Source organism: Saccostrea cucullata, unplaced genomic scaffold, assembly GCF_032062105.1.
Source record: "Saccostrea cucullata isolate Sc308-1 unplaced genomic scaffold, CSIRO_AGI_Scuc_v1 ctg3853, whole genome shotgun sequence".
Lineage (NCBI taxonomy): Eukaryota > Metazoa > Mollusca > Bivalvia > Ostreida > Ostreidae > Saccostrea > Saccostrea cuccullata.
In genome coordinates this window covers 57,533-78,147 of record NW_026920298.1, presented here as the reverse complement: position 1 = coordinate 78,147, position 20,615 = coordinate 57,533, and the positions used below count along the sequence as shown (strand labels likewise).

Sequence of the window (20,615 nt, the reverse complement as noted above, 5' to 3'; positions counted from 1 at the left end):
TCTTCATATATATTTAGTTAAGGCCGTTAAAATTTGGAATAACAAATATCTGCTCGCCGACTTTCTGTTAACTCATATACAATTTTGTTATAACGTCTCTGATTCTCAATACGATTTCTAATATAATAAGAAGGCGCATTCAATTTTAACAAACCTTTCACAAGGCAATTTTTACAAGTTATATGGTGAGATTTTCCCCCTTTACAGAAGATCATTGCACCCTTACAATACATACACCTAACAAAAAAGTGCAAGATATTGGCAACATTTTACTACATGTAATTTTTGATAAGCTAACCATCAATAATACTTTAACTAATTTTTTATTCGTTATCTAATGAATGAAATATATGAAGATAATGAACAGCATTCAATGCATGGAGAAGGATATGGAGATAACGAACAGTATTCAATCTCAAAGTCCATAAAACAATACAAATTAGGAGCAGAGCAAACACGGATCTCCTAAACATCGGAGGTAGGATCAGGTGCCATGGAGGAGTGAGCATCCCTGCTGACCGGTCACACCCGCCGTGTGCTCCTTGTCATGATCGGAAAATAACGGAAAAATCCGTCGTCAATTCAGTGTATAAATAATGAACTAACAATTAGTATGTAAAACGTCAGTCAGCATTTGACTCAATGATAAATTGTATTTGCTGACAGGGTCATTGTATCGACCACAGAACTTACGAAATGATGACTTTAAACGAGACTGCTGATATTCTTGTTTCATCAACTTGCTTGTCAATTTACCTCGTTTTAGAAATTGTTCATATTAGGTAGAGGATGCTCTTACGTATCGAATCAACTGAGATATATATACTCCATATGCAGGTGATGATTGTATATTGCTGCATAAATAAGGGAATTGACGATAGAAAAGTTAAAGTCATCACGTTTATCACATAGCTTGGTTGTTAGATTACCATTAACGTCTTTTTCAAGTAAACATTCAAGTATGAAACAGATGTGTCAGACTATGTGGTATCATGGAGATAATGAACATTATTCAAGCATAAAAGTCCATTAAGATACAAATCAGGAGCAGAGCAAACACGGACCTCAAAAACATCAAGGGTTGGATCAGGTGCCATGGAGGAGTGAGCTTCACCAGACGACCGGTCACACCTGCCGAATGTTCCTTGTCATGATCTGGAGATAAAAGGAGAATCCTTTGACAATATAGTTTGTAAATAAAAGCCTAATAATTAGTATGAAAGAAGTCAGCCAGCATTTGACTTAATGATATATTATATTTGTTGGCAAGATTTATGTATCGACTTTAAAACATGAACCATGAAATGATCACTGCATAAGTTAGGGAAGTCAACGATTGAAAATTAAAGTCATCACATTTATCATTAAGCTTTGTTCGTTATCATCTTCGTCTTTTTTTCTAGTAAAATATCAAATTATGAATAACATGTGGCTCACTCTGTGGTATCTTTAATTTCAAATTCATTGAGATGTATTGTGTTTACAGACAAATAGAAATAAGTAATAATATTTTTGAACTGATAATACGTCGTCGATATATCTAATTGTCGAGTTCAAGGCCCCAGGAAGTGTTTTCTTTTTCTCATGTATAAGATTTTGAATACATTCTGCTTCATGTAAATAGTAGTATGTCTGCTGATAACGGGGGTAACTAGTAACTGTCGGAATTCCAACAGATTAGAAGACCTGGTCTTCAAAAACCACAAATATATTTACAATAATGAATTCAGACATATTTAATATCAACTTCATCGTACTTGAATGTAAATCAGAATGTTGTATTTTTAACAAAGTCTTATGCAAATGACCAATGACAAGATAAGCAGATTACCCAATTCAATTTTTACTTAAAAATCAGCTGTCGATGATTTAAAATGTCTCTACTTTAATTTATCGTGTGGAACGGTCGTATAAAGATTTTAAGAATGTTTTCATATAAATGATGTGCCTCTCTTCATTGCATTCTTGATTCTCATCCATATCAGTGTATCTAGGGAAATCGTTTAACGTTTATATTTGAATTACTTGATACAAGTACAAATGAATTTTTGCAATTTGCTTATCTTAGTGAAACATGCCAATTTCGAAATAACAGACATTGAAATCCTTTGTTATACATAAGTACTCTAAGGTCATTAATTACTACGATGAGCTTACAAATGCAATAACTTTCATGTGTGCTTACTTTCTAAAAACATTTTTCTCTCTTCCATTGTAGGTACAGATCACAACATTGTGTATTTCCATTAGTCTCAGTGCGACCGTAGCCCTTGTGTGTCTCTTCACGCCTAAAATGTACATCATAGTCTTCCAGCCTGAGAAAAATGTTAGACGATTAACGATGAGTTCCGCCAGCTACAAAAAGCCCGCCACTAATTCATCCTCAGTATTAGCCGCCAATAACCACGGTAATTACTTATTTACAAATTAATTGCTAACCATCAAAGGGTAAGAAAACATTTTTTTCATGTCAAGTTGGTATTTGGGAACATACTTATATTATTTCTAGTTGTTTTCTCCGAATTACCTCTTTGGAAGCTAGATGGGTTGATTTTCTTGACAATTGCACCTGAATGTAAATTTCGTCAAGTGTAAAGACAGCCCAGTGGATATGTATTATACATGTCAATTTCGTGTGGCTGACTTTGTGTGTGCCGTCAGTGGCCGATTCTTTCTTACAATTCTATAACTTCTATAAATGTTAATAAGAGGAATCACCGTATAGTTTGTTGGGAATGCCAGGCAACAAAGACATGAGTTAGCGTTAAGGTGGGTGGGGAAGGGGGCTTAGCCCTCCCCCTGTTTCTGGCAAAGATAGACAATTAGACATAATATAGGCATAAAAAATTTGGGCTTACCTTTTTGTTTAGCCCCCCCCCTTCAAATAGCCACCGTACTACACTTTCAATTTGGTTCCGACGCCTACAACATATAATGCTATTACTTAAACACCAACAGTATGTTAACAAAAAAATATCAGTCAAGGGTAGATGTAATTCGTATAATATAGAGGTATTTATTCTTCCTTACGATGTTGATATCTTCTATGGCTAATATTTATTGTAAATATCATCAATATAATGATAAAGATATCAGTAATAATATCTGATCACTTATGCGATTACTCGATCATAAGTTTATTCAGTAAGTTAATTTTTCTTTTCTCGTAGAATCAAGCTGTTTTGGTAATGTATACTGTACTATCTTCTTATCATGCAAGCAAAGGCAAGCATGACCACAGCTTAGTTTAATGTGTCATTTATGGCGTCATTTTTTCCAAATATTGCTTCTTTACTATACATATATAATTTAATATATTCTGAAGTATATGGAGATACTTGAAGTTTGCAGAGAGCAATAAAATATAAATCTATTGCACTGTAAAAGCAAACAGAATTATTTTTATTGCAAAGAAAAACATTGAGGAGATTTTTTCGTACACTTTTTTTTTCTTTATACAAAATTTTATTCCCAGATAAGTGAATGGGATTTGGTAGCAGGCAAAGCCTTATTTAGCCCTCTCCCTTCGTACATTTTCTTTGATACCTACTATAAACATGTAGCTATTGCGCCATATTGCAAAAATTCAATTATTAATGAACACTCGCGGCATTTGTTTTTGTAATGAAGAGTTTCCCCTTATGGTAAAATCATTACATAATGCAAGTGAATGACTAGAAGGTTTTATTTTCATTTATTCACATTAAGAACGCCCCCGCTTAAGCGGTTGATCAATTATGAAAATTAAAGTTTTTAATAGACTCTGTTTAAGTTACACTTTACCGGCAAATTTAGTCAAAATACTTTGTGAACTTAAATAAATAAATGAAATAAAATAGATAAATAAAGCAACCATTTTCTGTGTTTAAAAAAAGAAAAATATCATACACTACGTACATCTCATTCAAACAAAATTTAAAAATTAATATACTTCTACGTGCATGCTTCTTTTACAAAAAGTGCAAGCTTAAAACCTGGTTGGCTGGTATAGCTTTAACTCATACATGTATTAAGTTAACTGTTTCCGACATAAATATATTCAAGGACTAGTTCTAATTGTAACGGGGACCGTTACAGATGTTCCCCAAACGCTCCCCAACTCCCTTTTTGTGCCAATTTCCTTTAAAAAAAATTTTAATATGCCCAGTATCACAGGATTTCATGAAAGAATTTTAAAATTTACAATGATATCAATTTTTAGTCATTTAACGCATTGCACGCAAACGCACGTGAATGCACATGCAAGGTGATCATGGCATGTTGTCTAAACCATTAACATATCTTTATATTCCAAGAATCAATAAAAAGTCAGAAAAATAACAATATTACCGTTTTTCAAATACATTGTTCATTTTACGCTTTGCGCTTGCGCAGGTACATGCAGCAATGCATCACTTTCTTAAGCAGGATAAATATTTATTCTGAGATTTCAAATCTGCGTTTTCTTAAAATTCAGGCAAATGAGTGATAAAGGAAATAGATTGAAAATCTATGTCTATAGAAATATGCCTGAAAAAATATTAGTAATAATTGTTTTGCCTAAATGTACTTTGGGCACCGGACTACGAGTAAAATAGGAGCTTCACAATATGAATTTATGTAATAAAGAACCCGAGAAAGTATCAGTACCCTTGCCTCCCGTATGATTATAATGGCAAAGTCCTTGTTTTGCTATAAGAGACCCAAAATACTTAAGAGTCAAAATCAGCAAGCATCGAGCATTGAATGGAAAGTCAAAATTTTATTTTTTCAAAAGCTTTTGGTATATGAAAGATTTTGTCTTACCTAATGCTAAAACACAATTAAAATTTTTTTCGAAGGTATCCACGGAAATTCATTTCCTTAGCAACGGGTTCATAAATCCTTATGAAAATCAATGATTTTTAGACATTTTTCTACGAATATTTTTTCTGAACGTGATAAGATAAGGTATTTTGGTTACTTTATTTGTTAAAAGATGGAATTACTTTATTCTCCAAAAATAGGAAAAACAAAATTTCTGTAGTGATATTGTTGCCATGACAACGGGAAAAGAACATGGCGTCAATGCTTATTAATTTTGAAAAAAGTTACATATGTTTATCACTATATTCACAAAATCTACAACCACTGCTGGAAAAATGAATGGTATGATCTTGTTAGGGGTTATCTATATGTCATATTTATACAATAAAATTTGCAGGCAACTTTAATAGAAAAAAGTTACAAATGGTTAAAATGTGTGAAAATCTGGCATTTATAAGCTTTTTTGAAGGGGTGGGGGTAATTTAAATACATGTTCAGTGTCCATTATATTGGCCATATTGGTTCTGATCAAAGCATACTCATAACTTTACCATTGTTAATAAATAAATGCACATTCAATTTCAAAAGGAATTTTATATTCCTCACAAACGAAACTTGGAAAAGGGGGGGGGGGGTAGGAATCACCTTGTTCACTGATCCATATGTATGTAAAATTTTGACTTGTCCATAACATTTCAATGAAGTGCCACTGAAAGTTCATACTTGATATTAAGATTGCTTGCAATCGAGAGATGTGTCAAAAACTTGACTAAAGGTCATTTGAACAAGTTCAAGGTCATTGGTAGAAGAAAAGTGCAACCTTTGCCCTTTCTGTAACATTCTAATGAAAAGACTTGGTTTCATCTTGGGAATTATTTTTAAGCTGTAGGTTTGTCATGACCTTGACCAAAATTCATTTGAACATGTTTGCCCTTGACTCAAGGACATAGCTTTTTCAAGGTCACTGCAGTAAAAGTGTACTATATGAGTTTGGCATATTTACATATTTAACTTCGAATGAAGGGAAATTGGAAGTTTGTGCTCAACACAACGGTTTTACTACCTATGACTTGAGTATTTGTCATAGACATTTTTGGTATATCTGCACTAGCAAAATTTTAAAAGGTTTCAAATTAGTATTTAGACTTTTTTGTAATAAAAAAACATTTAATGCAATAGCAGGAGGGTTGGTATCATTTTATTAGCTTGCTCACAATAATTCTTGTTTATGAAAGAGAGTCACTATGACAGCTCACATAATTATAAAGTAAAACCATGTCAATCAGGCATGTAGCATCAGGTTTGGGTTGGGTAGGGGGGATGACATCCCCCACCCAACTTTTTTCTCAACGTACCCTAATGTTTAACCACACACCCCTCCCGAGTTTGTCCGTTTGTCCTTCCGTCCGTCCGTCTTTCTGTCTGTCTTGAACGCTTTCGTTTCCACAAGATATCTCGAGAACCCTCTTAGCTTTTGCAATGAAATTAAGCATAGCAACAGTTACTCCCTATGGACTAAAGAAGAACTCTATTGATTTTGTGGTCAAAAAGTCAAAGGTCAAGGTCATAAATAAACAAATTCTGTCTGTTATAACACTTTCCTTTCCACACAGTATCTCTAGAACCATTTGAGCTATTGCAATGAAATTTTACATAACAACTCCCCGTGGCCTTATGAAGACCCCTATTGATTTTGACGTCAAAAGGTCAAAGTTAAAGGTCGTAAATTTATACATTCTCTCTGTGTGTAACACTATCATTTCCGGGCGATATTTCAAGAAGATTTTGAGCTTATGCAATGTATTTTATACCAAAATTCCCTAGGACCTCTCTCAAAGTGTCCCGCCCCGTTTGTTTTATTAGTATTTATAGTATTACATGTCGCTATTTTTAGCACAGGGGCATGAGGAGTTATTGCGTATAAAACAGGTTCTCCTCAGAATTTATATTCCTATCACATCTACCAGAACTGTTTAATAAAGGTTGAATTAGACACCATGTTTTGTGTAAATTTTTGACGATATCAAAAGTGAATATATCCATGTATGTGACTTCATATTTGCATATAATTGTCGAAATTGTAAAGCAGTTCCGTGGCGCAGTGGTATGTCTCCCGCTTCACATGCGAGAGGTCACGGGCTCGATTCTCGGACGATCATTTTTTTCTTTTCCGAAATTCTTTTTTTTTACTAAATGATAGTATTCAGCATGTGAAATGAAAAAAATTATGAGGTCTAGCTTGTACAAACTCATGATAAATAATCCACATAAAAAGAATCTTCTATACACATGATCAAAACATTATATCAATATTGACATATTTTATTTGTTTCAGCATACATGTATACATTTAAAAATTCTACAAATTCAATTAGGGGGATCCGACCCCCCCCCCCCCCCCACCCCCACCCCGCCCCGAATTGCGCATGGTTTACTTTTTCCCTAAGCGGGGTACACAAATTCTCTGAATTAGCTTGTTAGATTTACATCAATAAAAAAATGCTAACAGACAAACAAAGAATGTTACTTTTGGATTGAACATTTTTATTTGATCCACTTTCATGAATACACTGTACAATTTATGGATCTATTTTCTGGATTCCTGAGTCTCCGGTAACACTATCCACTCACTTCCAGCATCAATGGTCTGTACTGTAATGAAGTATTCTCATAATGATAATCTGAAAAAGTGATAAAATTAAAATGTAATAATATTATACAGCTTTGTATTCAGATACTTACTAAGAACCATTTCTAGTTGAGCTTGAGCAATGATGATGAATGCAAAGCATGTTTATTGGAATCAATTAAATTCCAAGAGATCTCAATGGTTTACTTTATCATTGTATTTTAAAAAGTTAACGTTTTTACTAAAAGTATTATTTACACGTTTTTCCTGTCTAATTCTATATCAGCTCATCCAATTCTGTTTCTGCTTCTTTCCGAGTCTGGCTTCAAAGTGGCGAATTTCATTCTAAAAACAGAAGTATACAATACAAAGTTGAGACGGTATTGATTTAAATATTCTTTAAATTTATAAAATTGTAATAAAAAGGTCAATTGGTTCTAGGTTTTGTAAAAACTCTAAATTGTGGTTTTCATTTCTTTCCAATAACCCCCCCCCCCTCCAAGAAAAAATAGTATAGAAATTCTTTTCAAAAATTTATGTGCTGTAATTCTAATGATGCTTATTATTTGAACCTAGTTGACTTAAATTAGTTCAGTGGTACCGGTGAAAATGTTAGCTGAATATGAATTTTCTTTCATAAGTAAACACTGGATGACATCAGCAAAAACCTTTTTTTTAATTTATTATTTTACTGTGGTATATATACAATTCAGTTACAACTAGTCCACTACATTATATACTTGTCTGTATCACAATACTTCCAAGGTAATCCCCTTTCCTAAACTAAAATATAATAAGTACAGAGTTAACCCCCTGCCCCTTTTTCTTTTTTTACGACGTCATAACAAAAGTCATTCCATTTTACAAATATTTCATAATAGTGTTGATTTTCATAAATTCATAACTTTTAATGTAAAAAGCAGGTATTATCTTAAATGGTAAATAAAGATATCTATTACTATATACAGAATTTTTTTTTACCCGACCATCACTCAAGTTATAATCATTATAGCTGGTGAGTGACTTGGTTACACACATGCTGTGAATACAACAAATCAAAATTAAACTAAATTCAAATTAAACTTTATAATTTGGGATACAGTTATGAAACTGATCATGACCAACTTTTTCACGTTCGGCCCGCAGAAACAATCTAAGTTGGGGAATTTAATTTCATTTTATCATATTCTAGTTTAATATCGGCAATATTATCGGGGAGGGGGAGGGGCATACCCCCTCCTCTTGGTTCCTCAGGCCATGCATAATCTTTTCTTTTTAGTTATAAAATACTATAAAATACTAAAGTAATGCTAACATATATAATCAATCAGAATTAAATTGAAATGTGCAAAAAAACACTTGCCAAGTGTTACATATTTTCCTGCATGGTTAATTTTTGTTATACATTTTTCAGAAACTGTTGTAATGGTAAATTGTAAAAAATTCAGTCACTAACCGTAATCAAGACTCATGAAAACGCCAAAACTGAGGCTCAGACTGCTCCAAGTTTGTAATTTTCTTCTAGTCTTCTGTACACTGTTATTGAAAACAATGTAAGCAAACTACCGTTTATTCCTCCTATGTTAGAGAGCTATACCAAAGGGAGGTAATTTGAAGCAAAAAAGACAGATAATTATGGATTTAAATCAGTTATCATATATAAATGCTTTAGTTGCCTGCAGATTTTTTTCTTGATTCTTCTAGGACAAATACTGTTTAATATATATTTTATGTTGATAAGCTTTAATGTGGTTGTAGATTTCTTATAGATTACTGCAAATTTGCTGTTTTTTAAATCAAAATAAACCTCCAAAAACTAGTTTTATTTATCAAAAGGTGAAGAGAATTTCAATAATCAACAGTTGTTAAAATAGAGTATTTTTAGATAAATAGAATAATAATTTAAAAAGCTTTTATTAATGACTAGTAATAAAAAATATTTGTTTAACCATAAATTCAAGTGTCATGATAAAGTACAAAACATGCTATTTGAAAGGCGCGTGGTTTCCATAGCAACAATGCGAAAAATTATTTTTGGCTTGCTTTTTTCTATTATACCTTTTGTTCTGAAAATTTATATATGAGTTTCAACCAAATCTGTTTCTATGCCACTTTCCACATTTTTTAACTAAATGCTCGATGCTTGCTGATTTTGACTCTTAATAAGTGTCAGATTATATAATTGTTTAAACTAGAGGTGTTGTGAGCACTGGACTCATCAAATGATACCCGCATCCCATGCATATGGAAAAGTCCATGTTTGGTATACATGTAGGAAACCCCAAAAATTGTCGGATTAAAAAGTAAAATAGGAGGTGCACTATATGACTTTATGTAATGAAGACATGTGAAAGTATCATTTAACTTACCATTCCAGTTGTATAAGAGGAGTTGGGTATATAAAGATTGGCTGTGCCCGTGTTCTGCAATGTGAAACCCGAAATACGTCTCCAATCAAAAAGTCAAACAGGAGGTCACTTTCTGTTAAAGTTTCATTTAATTTCCTTCAGTGGTATAAGAAATGGGTATCCCAAAGTAAAGAAATAAATCTTTTTTTTTTTGTAAATAGTATGGCTTTCAACTGTTTACTTTTATGCAGTTGACTTTCTGTTAAAGTTTCATTTAATTTCCTTCAGTGGTATAAGAAATGGGTATCCCAAAGTAAAGAAATAAATCATTTTTTTTTTGTAAATAGTATGGCTTTCAACTGTTTACTTTTATGCAGTTGACTATTTCCCACAAAAAAAAAATACATAAGAATTGATCTAAGAAGAAAACTTTTTCATCCTTAGAAAAGCAAACTGGATTTGAAACAATTACGTGTGCTCTTAAAATATCCTAGTGGCATGAAGTAAAAAACAATCTCAAAGTTTAAGATAAGACTGTTTTTAAATAGTTCATACAGGAATGCATCACTCGCTTAAGCAGGATAAATATTTATTCTAAGATTTCAAATCTGCGTTTTCTTCAAAGTCAGACAAATGAGTAACAAACGAAATAGATCTTATAGGTATGTCTATAGAAATATTTCCGAAAAAAATATCAGTAATAATGCTCATAACCAGTTCTATTAATTTGCGATTTCTTTATCTAATTTTGGTCCGATGTAGAAAATATTAAATGTTTGATTTACCTGAAAGGTCAGGTCCAGGTGAACATGATTTTTAATATTTCCTAGTTGTGTCATTGGAAGCTTTTTATGTCTGGTCCAAAAATATATCTTCACCTTGAAGGTCTCGATCAGGTATATTTAACTTAGTATGATTAACAAAATTGGATGTTGATCTTATATAATCAGAAACTTAGGAATTAGCGGTTTTCAACGATTAAGTATGATTTCATGAAAGCAGCGCATCATTTAAACTTTAAGAATTTAATGGTTTTGTGTCTTTGACTTTTGCAGATAGTTACACAAATGAAAGGATCAAGTTGAATGTGAACTATGACGAGAAACATGGCGTTCGGACAGTTCCGGTTCCGGTTTCGGACACAAATGGGGACCAGGACAGTTTACATTCCCTCTAACATCGTTACCTTTACTGTATATTCCTATGAGTTATTTCATCTTGTTCGCGTATTCACCTTAAATTGCATTATTAGATGATGTACGTGTTTACCTAAGTTATCCATTATCATTTTCAAATTCATTGCTTTAATTTTGAACGCTAAATATTGATATCCATGCATGGACACTGGTGTTAATTAAGGGCAGATGATACAAACATTTTTTGTTTCTTTGGAGGAGATTTTTATCATGTCACAGGTTTCGAAAAGTGGATAATTCTTAGAATTTTTTCTCCTAAGAACTTGAAAACGAAATAGACTTGGAAAATATTAGTAATACTAGAATTTCAAAGAAATTACTTGGTGCTATAAGCGTGTAATATAAACTTTAGAAAAATATACCAAGCCAGGTGTATTGTATGAGGAAAAGCAAAATGGTAAAAATCAGCCTACGTGATATTGCTGATTGTTTGCAATTTAGTTTTTCCTCATAAATTTCACCCGGCTTGGTATATTTTATAAAAGTTTATATTACACTTTTAGCACCAAGGCAACATATTCTGAAATTTGTTTTCATCTGTAAACCTTTACTGAGTGTGATTTGTCCATATTTGTTTTTTTATTCAAACATTACTAATATTTTCCATGTCTATTTCATTTTCCAGTTCTTAGGAGAAAAAATTTTAAGAATAAGCCACTTTTCTAAACTTATGACATGAGTCTCCTCCAAAAAAAAATTGTTTGTACCATCTGTCCTTAAGCAGTAAAATACTGTTTGTTGTCCATATTGAACAATGAAACATGGAGATAACGAACAGTATTTAAGCTCAACGTCCATTCAAGCAATGCAAATCGTGAGCTGAGGAGACACGGACCTCAAAACACATCAGAATTGGGATCAGGTGCTATGGAGGAGTACATGTAAGAATACACTACTAAATTCATGCCTATACTTCTTATTCTGTCGAGCCTGAACTCCATATCGTGAATTGTGATTTTTCGCTTGCAGTTATGAACTAAAGACACTTTGTTTTTAGTAACATTCAGTCCAAAGTTTTCCGATATGAGAAATGGGAAAATTCTTGGACTACTTTCATCAAAACACGGTGCATATCTGCGAAAAAACCCTCAATATGTACTTTCAAGCAAATTTGCAGACGAGTTGCCGCTTTTCATACTCTTGATCATTGTTATACAATCGACATGATGAGATTGAATCCAGTTCAAATCACCTGAAATTCGTGTTGTTAAAATACATGTATCCATATATGATGTTAAACCTGCATGTGTGTATTACATGCTTCATATAATATATGTGAGTAGCATTTGTACATTGTCAAATAAAATCTATGTTAAAAATCATAACTTACTGGAGCATGGGAGTTTAAACCTTTTTTTTTTGTCTTTGAATTTTACAAATTGGATCGGATAAAGTTCTAAAAACTTTATACTCCCTTTTATTTCAAGTATCAAGAAAACATATTAATGACACGATTCTAAATAAAACAATTTTTAACGATCTTCCTTCATCAATGAAGCAAAAAACTGCGAACGATAGTATTTTTCTCTTGCCTAACTCCAAGTCAATTTTTTTCATATACATTTATAAAGTGAAATATATGGAGATGACAAACAGTATTCAAGTTCAAATTTAAAGTCCATTAAGCAATACACATCAAGAGCAGAGCAAACTCGGATCTCCAAAACATCGGAGGTGGGATCAGGTGCCATGGAGGAGTGAGCATCCCCAGCTGACGGTCACACCCGCCGTGTGTTCCTTGTCCAGATCAGGAAATATAACAGGAATATCCGTCGGCATTTTAGTGTGTAAATACGAATGGTCTAACAATTAGAATGAAAAACGTCAGTCAGCATTTGATTCTGAATAAATGATAAATTATATTTGCTAACAAGGTCTTGTTATCGACGTTAGAACTTGCAAAATGATGACTTTAAACGAGGCTGTTGATATTCTTGTTTCATCAACTTGTTAGTCAATAATTTACTTCGTTTTAGAAATTATAGATCACGTAGAGCATCTTGCGTATCGAATCAAATGAGAGATATAAACTCCGTATGCAGATGACAAAGGTATATTGCTGCCTAAGTAAGGGAAATTGACAATTGAAAAGTTAAAGTAATCACGTTTATTGTAAAACTTGGTTGTTATATTACCATTAAGATAATTACTTGTATATGATTTTTCACAAAACATTATTTATTTGGGAAAACAAAGAGAGATAACTAAACTTGAATGTTTTTCACTACAGAAATCAAATGAAAACGGAAAATATTTTTAAAACATCTTCCTCCACCCTCTCTCTCCGTGAAGTATTAAAATCTCTGTTAAAGGTAATTATATGAACTGTTATTTCACAAATTCATGTCAACGTTTTTTTTTTGAGCTGCGTCGGGTGAGTGTGGGGCCGGGGGCATATGTTACAGGGAAAAAAAGACAAAACAATAATTATTTCTTCCACAAATTTCAAAGGAATTTACAACTAGAACATTGTATTTTGACAATGACATAGTTTTTATTTATATGCGTTAAACATAAGAAAATAATTAATGAACATTTATTCGTTTACAAGAAAAATTATAAATACATACATGTATGGCCCTGGAGGGAGTCGCAAACCTAACCTTAAAGCCCGATTTCAATGGAAGACATCCTCCGCACCCCCCCTCCTTAAAAAAAGAGCTGGAATTAGAGGTATAAATTATAACCATTAAAACACTGGTATTAAAATTATGAAGCTAGTTATTAATCGACGTTCCTAGATCTGACTTAATTTGTTCGATATATATGTATTTGAAAAGTTACTCTAAAATTATTCTTTCAATAATGGATACATTGAAAATCAAATTATATTTTATGTGGTATTTTTCTATCTGTCTAGCAGATTGAAAAATGTAATACCTTCCAGTATTACTTTCTACAGGAAAATATCTATACCCCGTTTTATTTCATCCTTTTTGTCCAACTTTTAGTCGGCCGAATTTAAAACGGGCCGAATTCAAAGAACAGGGTAATTTTTTTTAACTGGATAGTGACTTTTTAAATAGGACAGACGTGATTTCAAGTGTGAACTGACAAACACAACCTTGTAAAAAAATATATACAGTGTACATGAATCTTTCTACTAAAGTCGCCCACGTGGCGCAGTTGTTAGAGTGTCTGCTCTAGAGTCGCCAAGTAAGGAGTTGATTCTTACATCGCGGATTCGAATCCCACTGTGGGACGTGGAGACCGGTCCTACGGATGAGACCGTCTAAACCGAGGTCCCGTGTCGCAGTATGCTGGCACGAAAATGATCCCCCAATCCTGCTCAATGGCCCTGAGTGCCGAATATAGGACAAAATTTGCAGCTCTCCACCGGCAAGTGGTGGAGTCTCCATATGAGTGAAAAATTCTCGAGAGGGACGTTAAACAATATACAATCGATCTTTCATCTATAACCCAAAACTCATTCATTGAAAAATTCCATTGATCTCACTTAACCATTAAGGACATTCGCAGTTTGAACTTGTTTATCTAATTCCATCGAGTTGAAGAGTTCCAATTTTATTCTTTAAGGTATTGTGTGCTATATTCTAATGTCTATATATTTATGGTGTTGAACACTTCTTCTTGAACAATTTTGGTAAAAGAAACGTGTAGAGTATATGTTTAGTAATTTATATATATTTTTCTTTGAAACCCTTGGTAATGCATATGCTGATTTTTTTTTTCAATGAACATCTGATGACATTAAAATCTTAATCTAAGAATATCTTGAAATATTACCAGTCGGTAAGGTACGTTGCACATGTCCATAAAGAGGCCTAAATGGCCTTGCATGCGACAAACAGCATATTTTTATGATTTTTTTGCCACATGGTGGTCATATCCAAAGATTATTTATAACTTTAGGACATTAATTACGAATAATCTATCCGTGGACGTTGGAATAATAATAATTAGAGGCTGATTATCAGTCCTCATTCAGGAACCGTATTGACAGTGTGACAGCAGGGAAAGGTGAACCTGACAGAAATATTGATTAATTAAAAGTTAATGAACAAATCTCCTATTGAATAATGGGACGGCATTCTTATGGAGGTAAACCACTTCACTTTGAACAGCATTTTTACATAAAAGTAAAGCACATCACTTTGTTAGTTTTTAGGTTTTGTTGAAAATGCAATGCATAATTATATGTTAAAAGTAGTTTGTTACAAAATTACATCTGCTTGAATAATAAAATTTTCACGAACTGTGATACATAGGTTGAGAAACGTGTATCACACACACGGATTTTAAAAATCCTATATACAAAAAATAGTAGTTCCTCTAAAGACGTCCACACCGTTATTACGATGCGGAAGTGAAACATGCATGGGTGAGAACACCGTTAAATTGTGTTGCATTTTTAATCCTATATATTATATGGGATGCGTCTCCATTAATTGTTTCATCAAATTCAAAATGAGTGCCGAAAAGAACTTATTCATTACGTCGCAAATTCGATCTTGACGTACGACAATAGATGAGATCCAAACTTGTATTAATTTTAAAATTTTATCTGTGCGTTATCAAAGATTCGTTACTACTATATCCGTTAGTACTAAGGCTTTCATATTGTACAAGTCCGTTTGACAATACTAACAGTTTTGATTTGTTAACATTTAACATTTGAGTTTGACCTCGGCTGTTCGCCATAAGATGTCACCGTATACGGGTGCATCATATTTTAAAGAGTAGTCGATCTGAATGAATTTTAAGACGAACGTCAAATTGATTGAGGTTTAGTAAATAAAAGTTTTATGAAATTTTCAATTTTTCATTCTCACCTTCATTCTTTAGACCTGTACTTAGACTTATATATGACAGCTGATCAGGAAGATCTTGTTCGTGCCAGGACCTAGACTGAGATATTGGGACCTGCTCGGTTTATTTACATATATGGTCCCATCCGAAGCAAAAGAATCCTTTCTTTGCGACTCCAGGGAGCTTATTCTCTGAAAATTAAATGTAATTTAATAGTTTTTGAAATTTTACACATCTTTTGTCCCCCGCTTTTGCGAAAGAGATGGGACATTAAATCTCAATTGTCTGTCAGTTTGTCCGTCCGTCACAAAAACGTTAACATTGGTCATATCTTTTGAATGAAAATTAAGAAACGGGGCTTTCATATTAAACATGTATATTACCTGTGACAAAATCTTTCTAAATACACTATAATTTTTGACATCGTCACCTTAACCTTGAAGTTTGAACTAATTTTCAAAAACTTTGGTCATGGCGTTTGAATGAGAAGAGATACATGTATATAGGGCTTTCATATTAGTCCTGTTTATTGCCTGTGACAAGATCTTTCTAAATATACTATGATTTTTTACCCCGTGAGCTTGGCCTTGAAGTTTTAATTACTTTTAAAAAAATTAAAGACTAAAAGTTGGTAAATACTTTTGAAAGAGAAGGGATAGGGCTTTCATGGCCTCGTGACTTTGAATTTTGAACGATTTTTCAAAAACTTTAACCTTGCTTGTGACTTTTGAATGAGATGACATAGGGATCCGGATTTCATATCAAACCTGTGCAACTGCTTGTTACAGGACCTTTCTAAATACTGTATACTATGATTTTCGGTCTTGTGACCTTGTCCTTGAAGTTTGGCCTTATTTTCAAAAATTTCAATTTTTCCAATTAACTTTTTATTAAGAGGAGATGCATGCAGTTATGTGCAAATACCCGATGGGCGTGGTCATAATGACACGAGGGAGCGTAGCTACCGAGTTGTCATTATGACCACGCCAATCGGGTATCTGCACATAATCAACAGTACGATATGGGGTAAATGACTTGAACCATAGTTTTCAAAAATCATTCATATGTAAGTCAGCTTAGGAATAGGTCGGACTGGTTCGTGTGATTGAAGCATTACCTGTATGGTTTCATGATACTGTACATATTGATTTTATATGATTTTACGCTCCTTCGTGTCCTTCTGACCACGTCCATCGAGTATAGGGTAAGTGATTTGTATACAAAACTTTTCAAAAATTGATTGTATGTTGCTTAACGTACTCCTCGATAATTTTTCACTCAAATGGAGACACCATGTTATACCGGTGGAGAGCTACAAATTTTGTCCTTTACTCGGAACTCAGGGTCATCGAGCAGTGAGAGATCTTCTTCGTGCCAACACCTGTTGCGACACGGGACCTCTGTTTGTACGGTCTCAACATCCCACAGCGGGATACGACTCCATACTTCGTAACTCTAGGGTAGGCGCTCTAACCACTGCACCACGCGAGCGACATAAAAATTAAACATATCTACGTCCGTTTAAAAAGTTTGCCTGATTTATGTAATTGAAGAATTAACGGGTTTGGTTTTAATGAGATATGTTAATTTGATATGATTTTTTCCTCGTCAAAATAGTCAAAATCAAATAATTTAAATTAATTATGAACTTGGTTTAACTTAAATTTTTGTAAACCCGATACATACTTTGTCGTACACATTGGTACGTTGATTGAAATGTTTGTTAGAGGTTTTGTATATTTTAAGTACAGTTACTGTAGTTTAAACTTTTTTTTTTTAATTCATTGTTGTTCCTTTGTTGGTTATCAAAAGAACGATACTGGAATCTACTAAGCTAACGTCACCCTGGTCATGACACTTTCAAAAATGTTTAAAAATCACACCTAACTAAGGTACAAGGAATTTCTTGTACCATAGTTGGGTGTGATTTCTTTTGTTAAAAGTGTGAGTTTTCTGTACATAACCCACACTTTTCTATAGCCCCGCCCATCGAGTCAGGACAAAAGAACTATAAAATCATGCACAATTTTTCAATGAAACAATCACCTGGGCTTGTTATAATACCAATTCAGAAGAGTAAAAATTATCAATTGTGGAGAGCATTTTATTATAATTAACAATTAAAAACGGGCATCAATACTTTAACGTTAGTTTAAAAAAAAAATTCAGAAATCGCTTGATTTTTTAAACATTTATTTTAAAGTGTCATGACCAGCTCGGTGTCGTTAGCTTAGTAGATTCCAATACAGTCGTTTGGCCAGTTCCGAATAATTAGTAATTTAAGGACTGATAATTAATAAATTCAACAGTGTAAAAATAAATTGATTTCTATGGTAAGAAGGCTTATATATGAGTGTTTGAATTATGTGAAGTTTTGATTTTTTGCCCTCAGTTTGGTTTCGTTATCGTACTTGAAACGGTTGACATACTTTTACAATGCAACAAATCTGAATCGCCGCGACGCGTAAGTCTGCAGAAAAACCTCTGTAGATGCATAAATTTTTCACATAAAACAACGTTCCAGGTATCAAAAGTAAGTTTGATATGTACTCTAATATATACTAAAAAATTGTCAAAAATAAATATTTAGAAAACTGGAAGATATCGAAATATTTTCGTGTTCTTATTTTACCAGTTCCGAATATACCCATTTTAAACAATATTATAAATTCACTCTTCGATGTTTTTTTTTCATTGTAAACGTGACTTATTATACCCCCGCTTGAAAAACAGGAAGAAGGGGTATAAAGTAATGGGATGTTTGTCCATCCAGCCGTCTGTACGTCCGTCCGTCCGTCTAGCTGTACGTCTGTCTGTCTGATATGCTCTGGTGTATCCATTTCTTATCCGCAACCCCTCTTCTACCACTGAATAAAGTTTAATAACGCTTCACAGAATTTAATGAGTCTTTCACAGAATCTTTGTTCAACAGTGCCAAAGTGCACCTATTTTATTTTTGGATCTGGTACATAATTTGGGCTCCCTGGGAAAAACATAGATACTGCCATTCTTTGTAATATTGAAAGGTATATCCATCTCTTATCCGCAATTCCTCCTATACCACTGAATAAGATTTAATAATACTTTCACGTATTCTTTATTGCATTGTGACATTGTGACCTTTTATTATATCCCCCACTTGAAAAGCGGGAGGGTATATAGTAATCGTTAATTCCGTCCGTCTGTACGTCTGTCCGTCCGTCCGTCCGTCTGTCCGTCCGTCTGTTACGCTTTGGGGTACCCATCTCTTATCCGCAACTCCTCTCATACCACTGAATGAAATTTGATGAAACTTTCACAGAAGCTTTATTACATAATGCCATTGTGCACCTCCTATTTTACTTTTTGATCCGACACATATTTTGGGTTTCCCGGCCACAGCAAAACATGGACTTTGCCATTATAACTATATGGAGGCGGGGGGTATCATTTAGTGAGCTCATCGCTCACAGTACCTCTAGTTTTACTTTTTGATCTGGCATTTATTTCGGGTCTCCCAGAGTAAAACATGGAGTTTGTCTTAAATAATCATAAAGGAGGCGTGGGGTATCATTAAAATGAGCTCAGTGCCCACAGTACCTCTAGTTTCTCTTTAAACTTTGGAAATACATATAATTTATTGGTAAGCAATTAATTTAACTTTTCTTAGGCATGCCAATGGATAACGTCTGGGACGTATATTTGTTAATTTAGGGTTGAATTGAATAAGAATCTCTAGGGTATCCGGAACCCGTCGGGTTATTCGTAACTGGTAAAATGGACACCTATGGTAAGTTGCGAAATAAATTTTTTTGAGGGAAGTCTGAACTTTTATGAAATAATATTTAATTCCACAAGTCATTGAACTACCTTGACAAAACACTTGGTTTTTGATATAATTCCTAGTATATTTATAGCACCGTCGAATCGGTTTCTTATTCGGAACTGGCCAAATAACTGTATCGTATTGGTAACCAACAAAGGAAACACGGTACAAACATGACGTAAAAACAAAAGTGTACACTACTGTAGGCTACTTAAATAGAGTTTTTGATTGCGGATCTAGCCGATGAAAGATATTAAATTGAAATATATACATAACCTCTAACATGTCTAACAAACATTTTAATCAACGTACCACTGTGCACGACAAAGTATGTATCGGGTTTTCTCAAATTCAAGTTAAACCAAGTTCATAATAAATTTAAATTTTTGATTTTGACGATTGAAATTTAAGAGAAAAAAATTATATATCAACATATCTCATTGAAACCAACTCGTTAATTTTTCAATTAATTACATAAATCAGACAAACTTTTTAACTTTTATGTCGCCCGCGTGGTGCAGTGGTTAGAGCGCCTGCCCTAGAGTCACGAAGTAAGGAGTTGAATCCCAATGTGGGATGTGGAGACCGTATAAATAGAGGTCCCGTGTCGCAGAAGGTGTTGGCACGAAGAAGATCCCTTGCTGCTCAATGACACTGAGTGCCGAGTAAAGGACAAAATTTGTAGCTCTCCACCGGCATGACGTGGCGTCTCCACATGAGTGAAAAATTCTCGAGGAAAACGTTTAACAACATACAATCAATTTTTGAAAAGTATTGTATACAAATAACTTACCCTGTACTCGATGGAGGTGGTCAGAAGAACACGAAGTAGCGTAAAATCATATAAAATCCACATGTATCATTGAAAACAAACACTTAACGTTTCAATCACACGAACCAGTCCGACCAATTCCTAAGCTGACTTACATATGAATGATTTTTGGAAACTATGGTTTAAGTCATTTACCCCGGGCATATCATACTGTTGATTATGTGCAGATACCCGATGTGCGTGGTCATAATGAAAACTCGGGAGCTACGCTCCCTCGTGTGATTATGACCACGCCCATCGGGTATCTGCA

General features: G+C 33.6%; 1 protein-coding gene and 1 long non-coding RNA gene across 3 annotated transcripts in view; one reads left to right on the top strand and one right to left on the bottom strand.

Moving 5' to 3' along the window:
• LOC134246569 (metabotropic glutamate receptor-like) overlaps positions 1–12,283 on the top strand; it is a 44,734-nt gene extending 32,451 nt beyond the window's left edge. Inside the window, exons 4-6 of one of the 2 annotated variants that reach the window (XM_062728965.1) lie at positions 2,219–2,408; positions 3,171–3,185; positions 10,818–12,283. In XM_062728965.1, coding sequence (XP_062584949.1) covers positions 2,219–2,408; positions 3,171–3,185; positions 10,818–10,939 — 327 coding nt within the window. In that variant the 3' untranslated portion in view covers positions 10,940–12,283. The remainder of the gene's footprint in view (positions 1–2,218; positions 2,409–3,170; positions 3,186–10,817) is intronic. The other variant, XM_062728969.1, reaches the window with a different exon arrangement.
• LOC134246490 (uncharacterized) lies at positions 7,246–9,203 on the bottom strand. Its single transcript, XR_009987641.1, has 3 exons — positions 8,871–9,203; positions 7,673–7,759; positions 7,246–7,466 (listed from the first exon to the last, which is right to left on the bottom strand). It is a non-coding gene; the product is annotated as an uncharacterized LOC134246490 (long non-coding RNA).
• Positions 12,284–20,615: the final 8,332 nt, after the last annotated feature.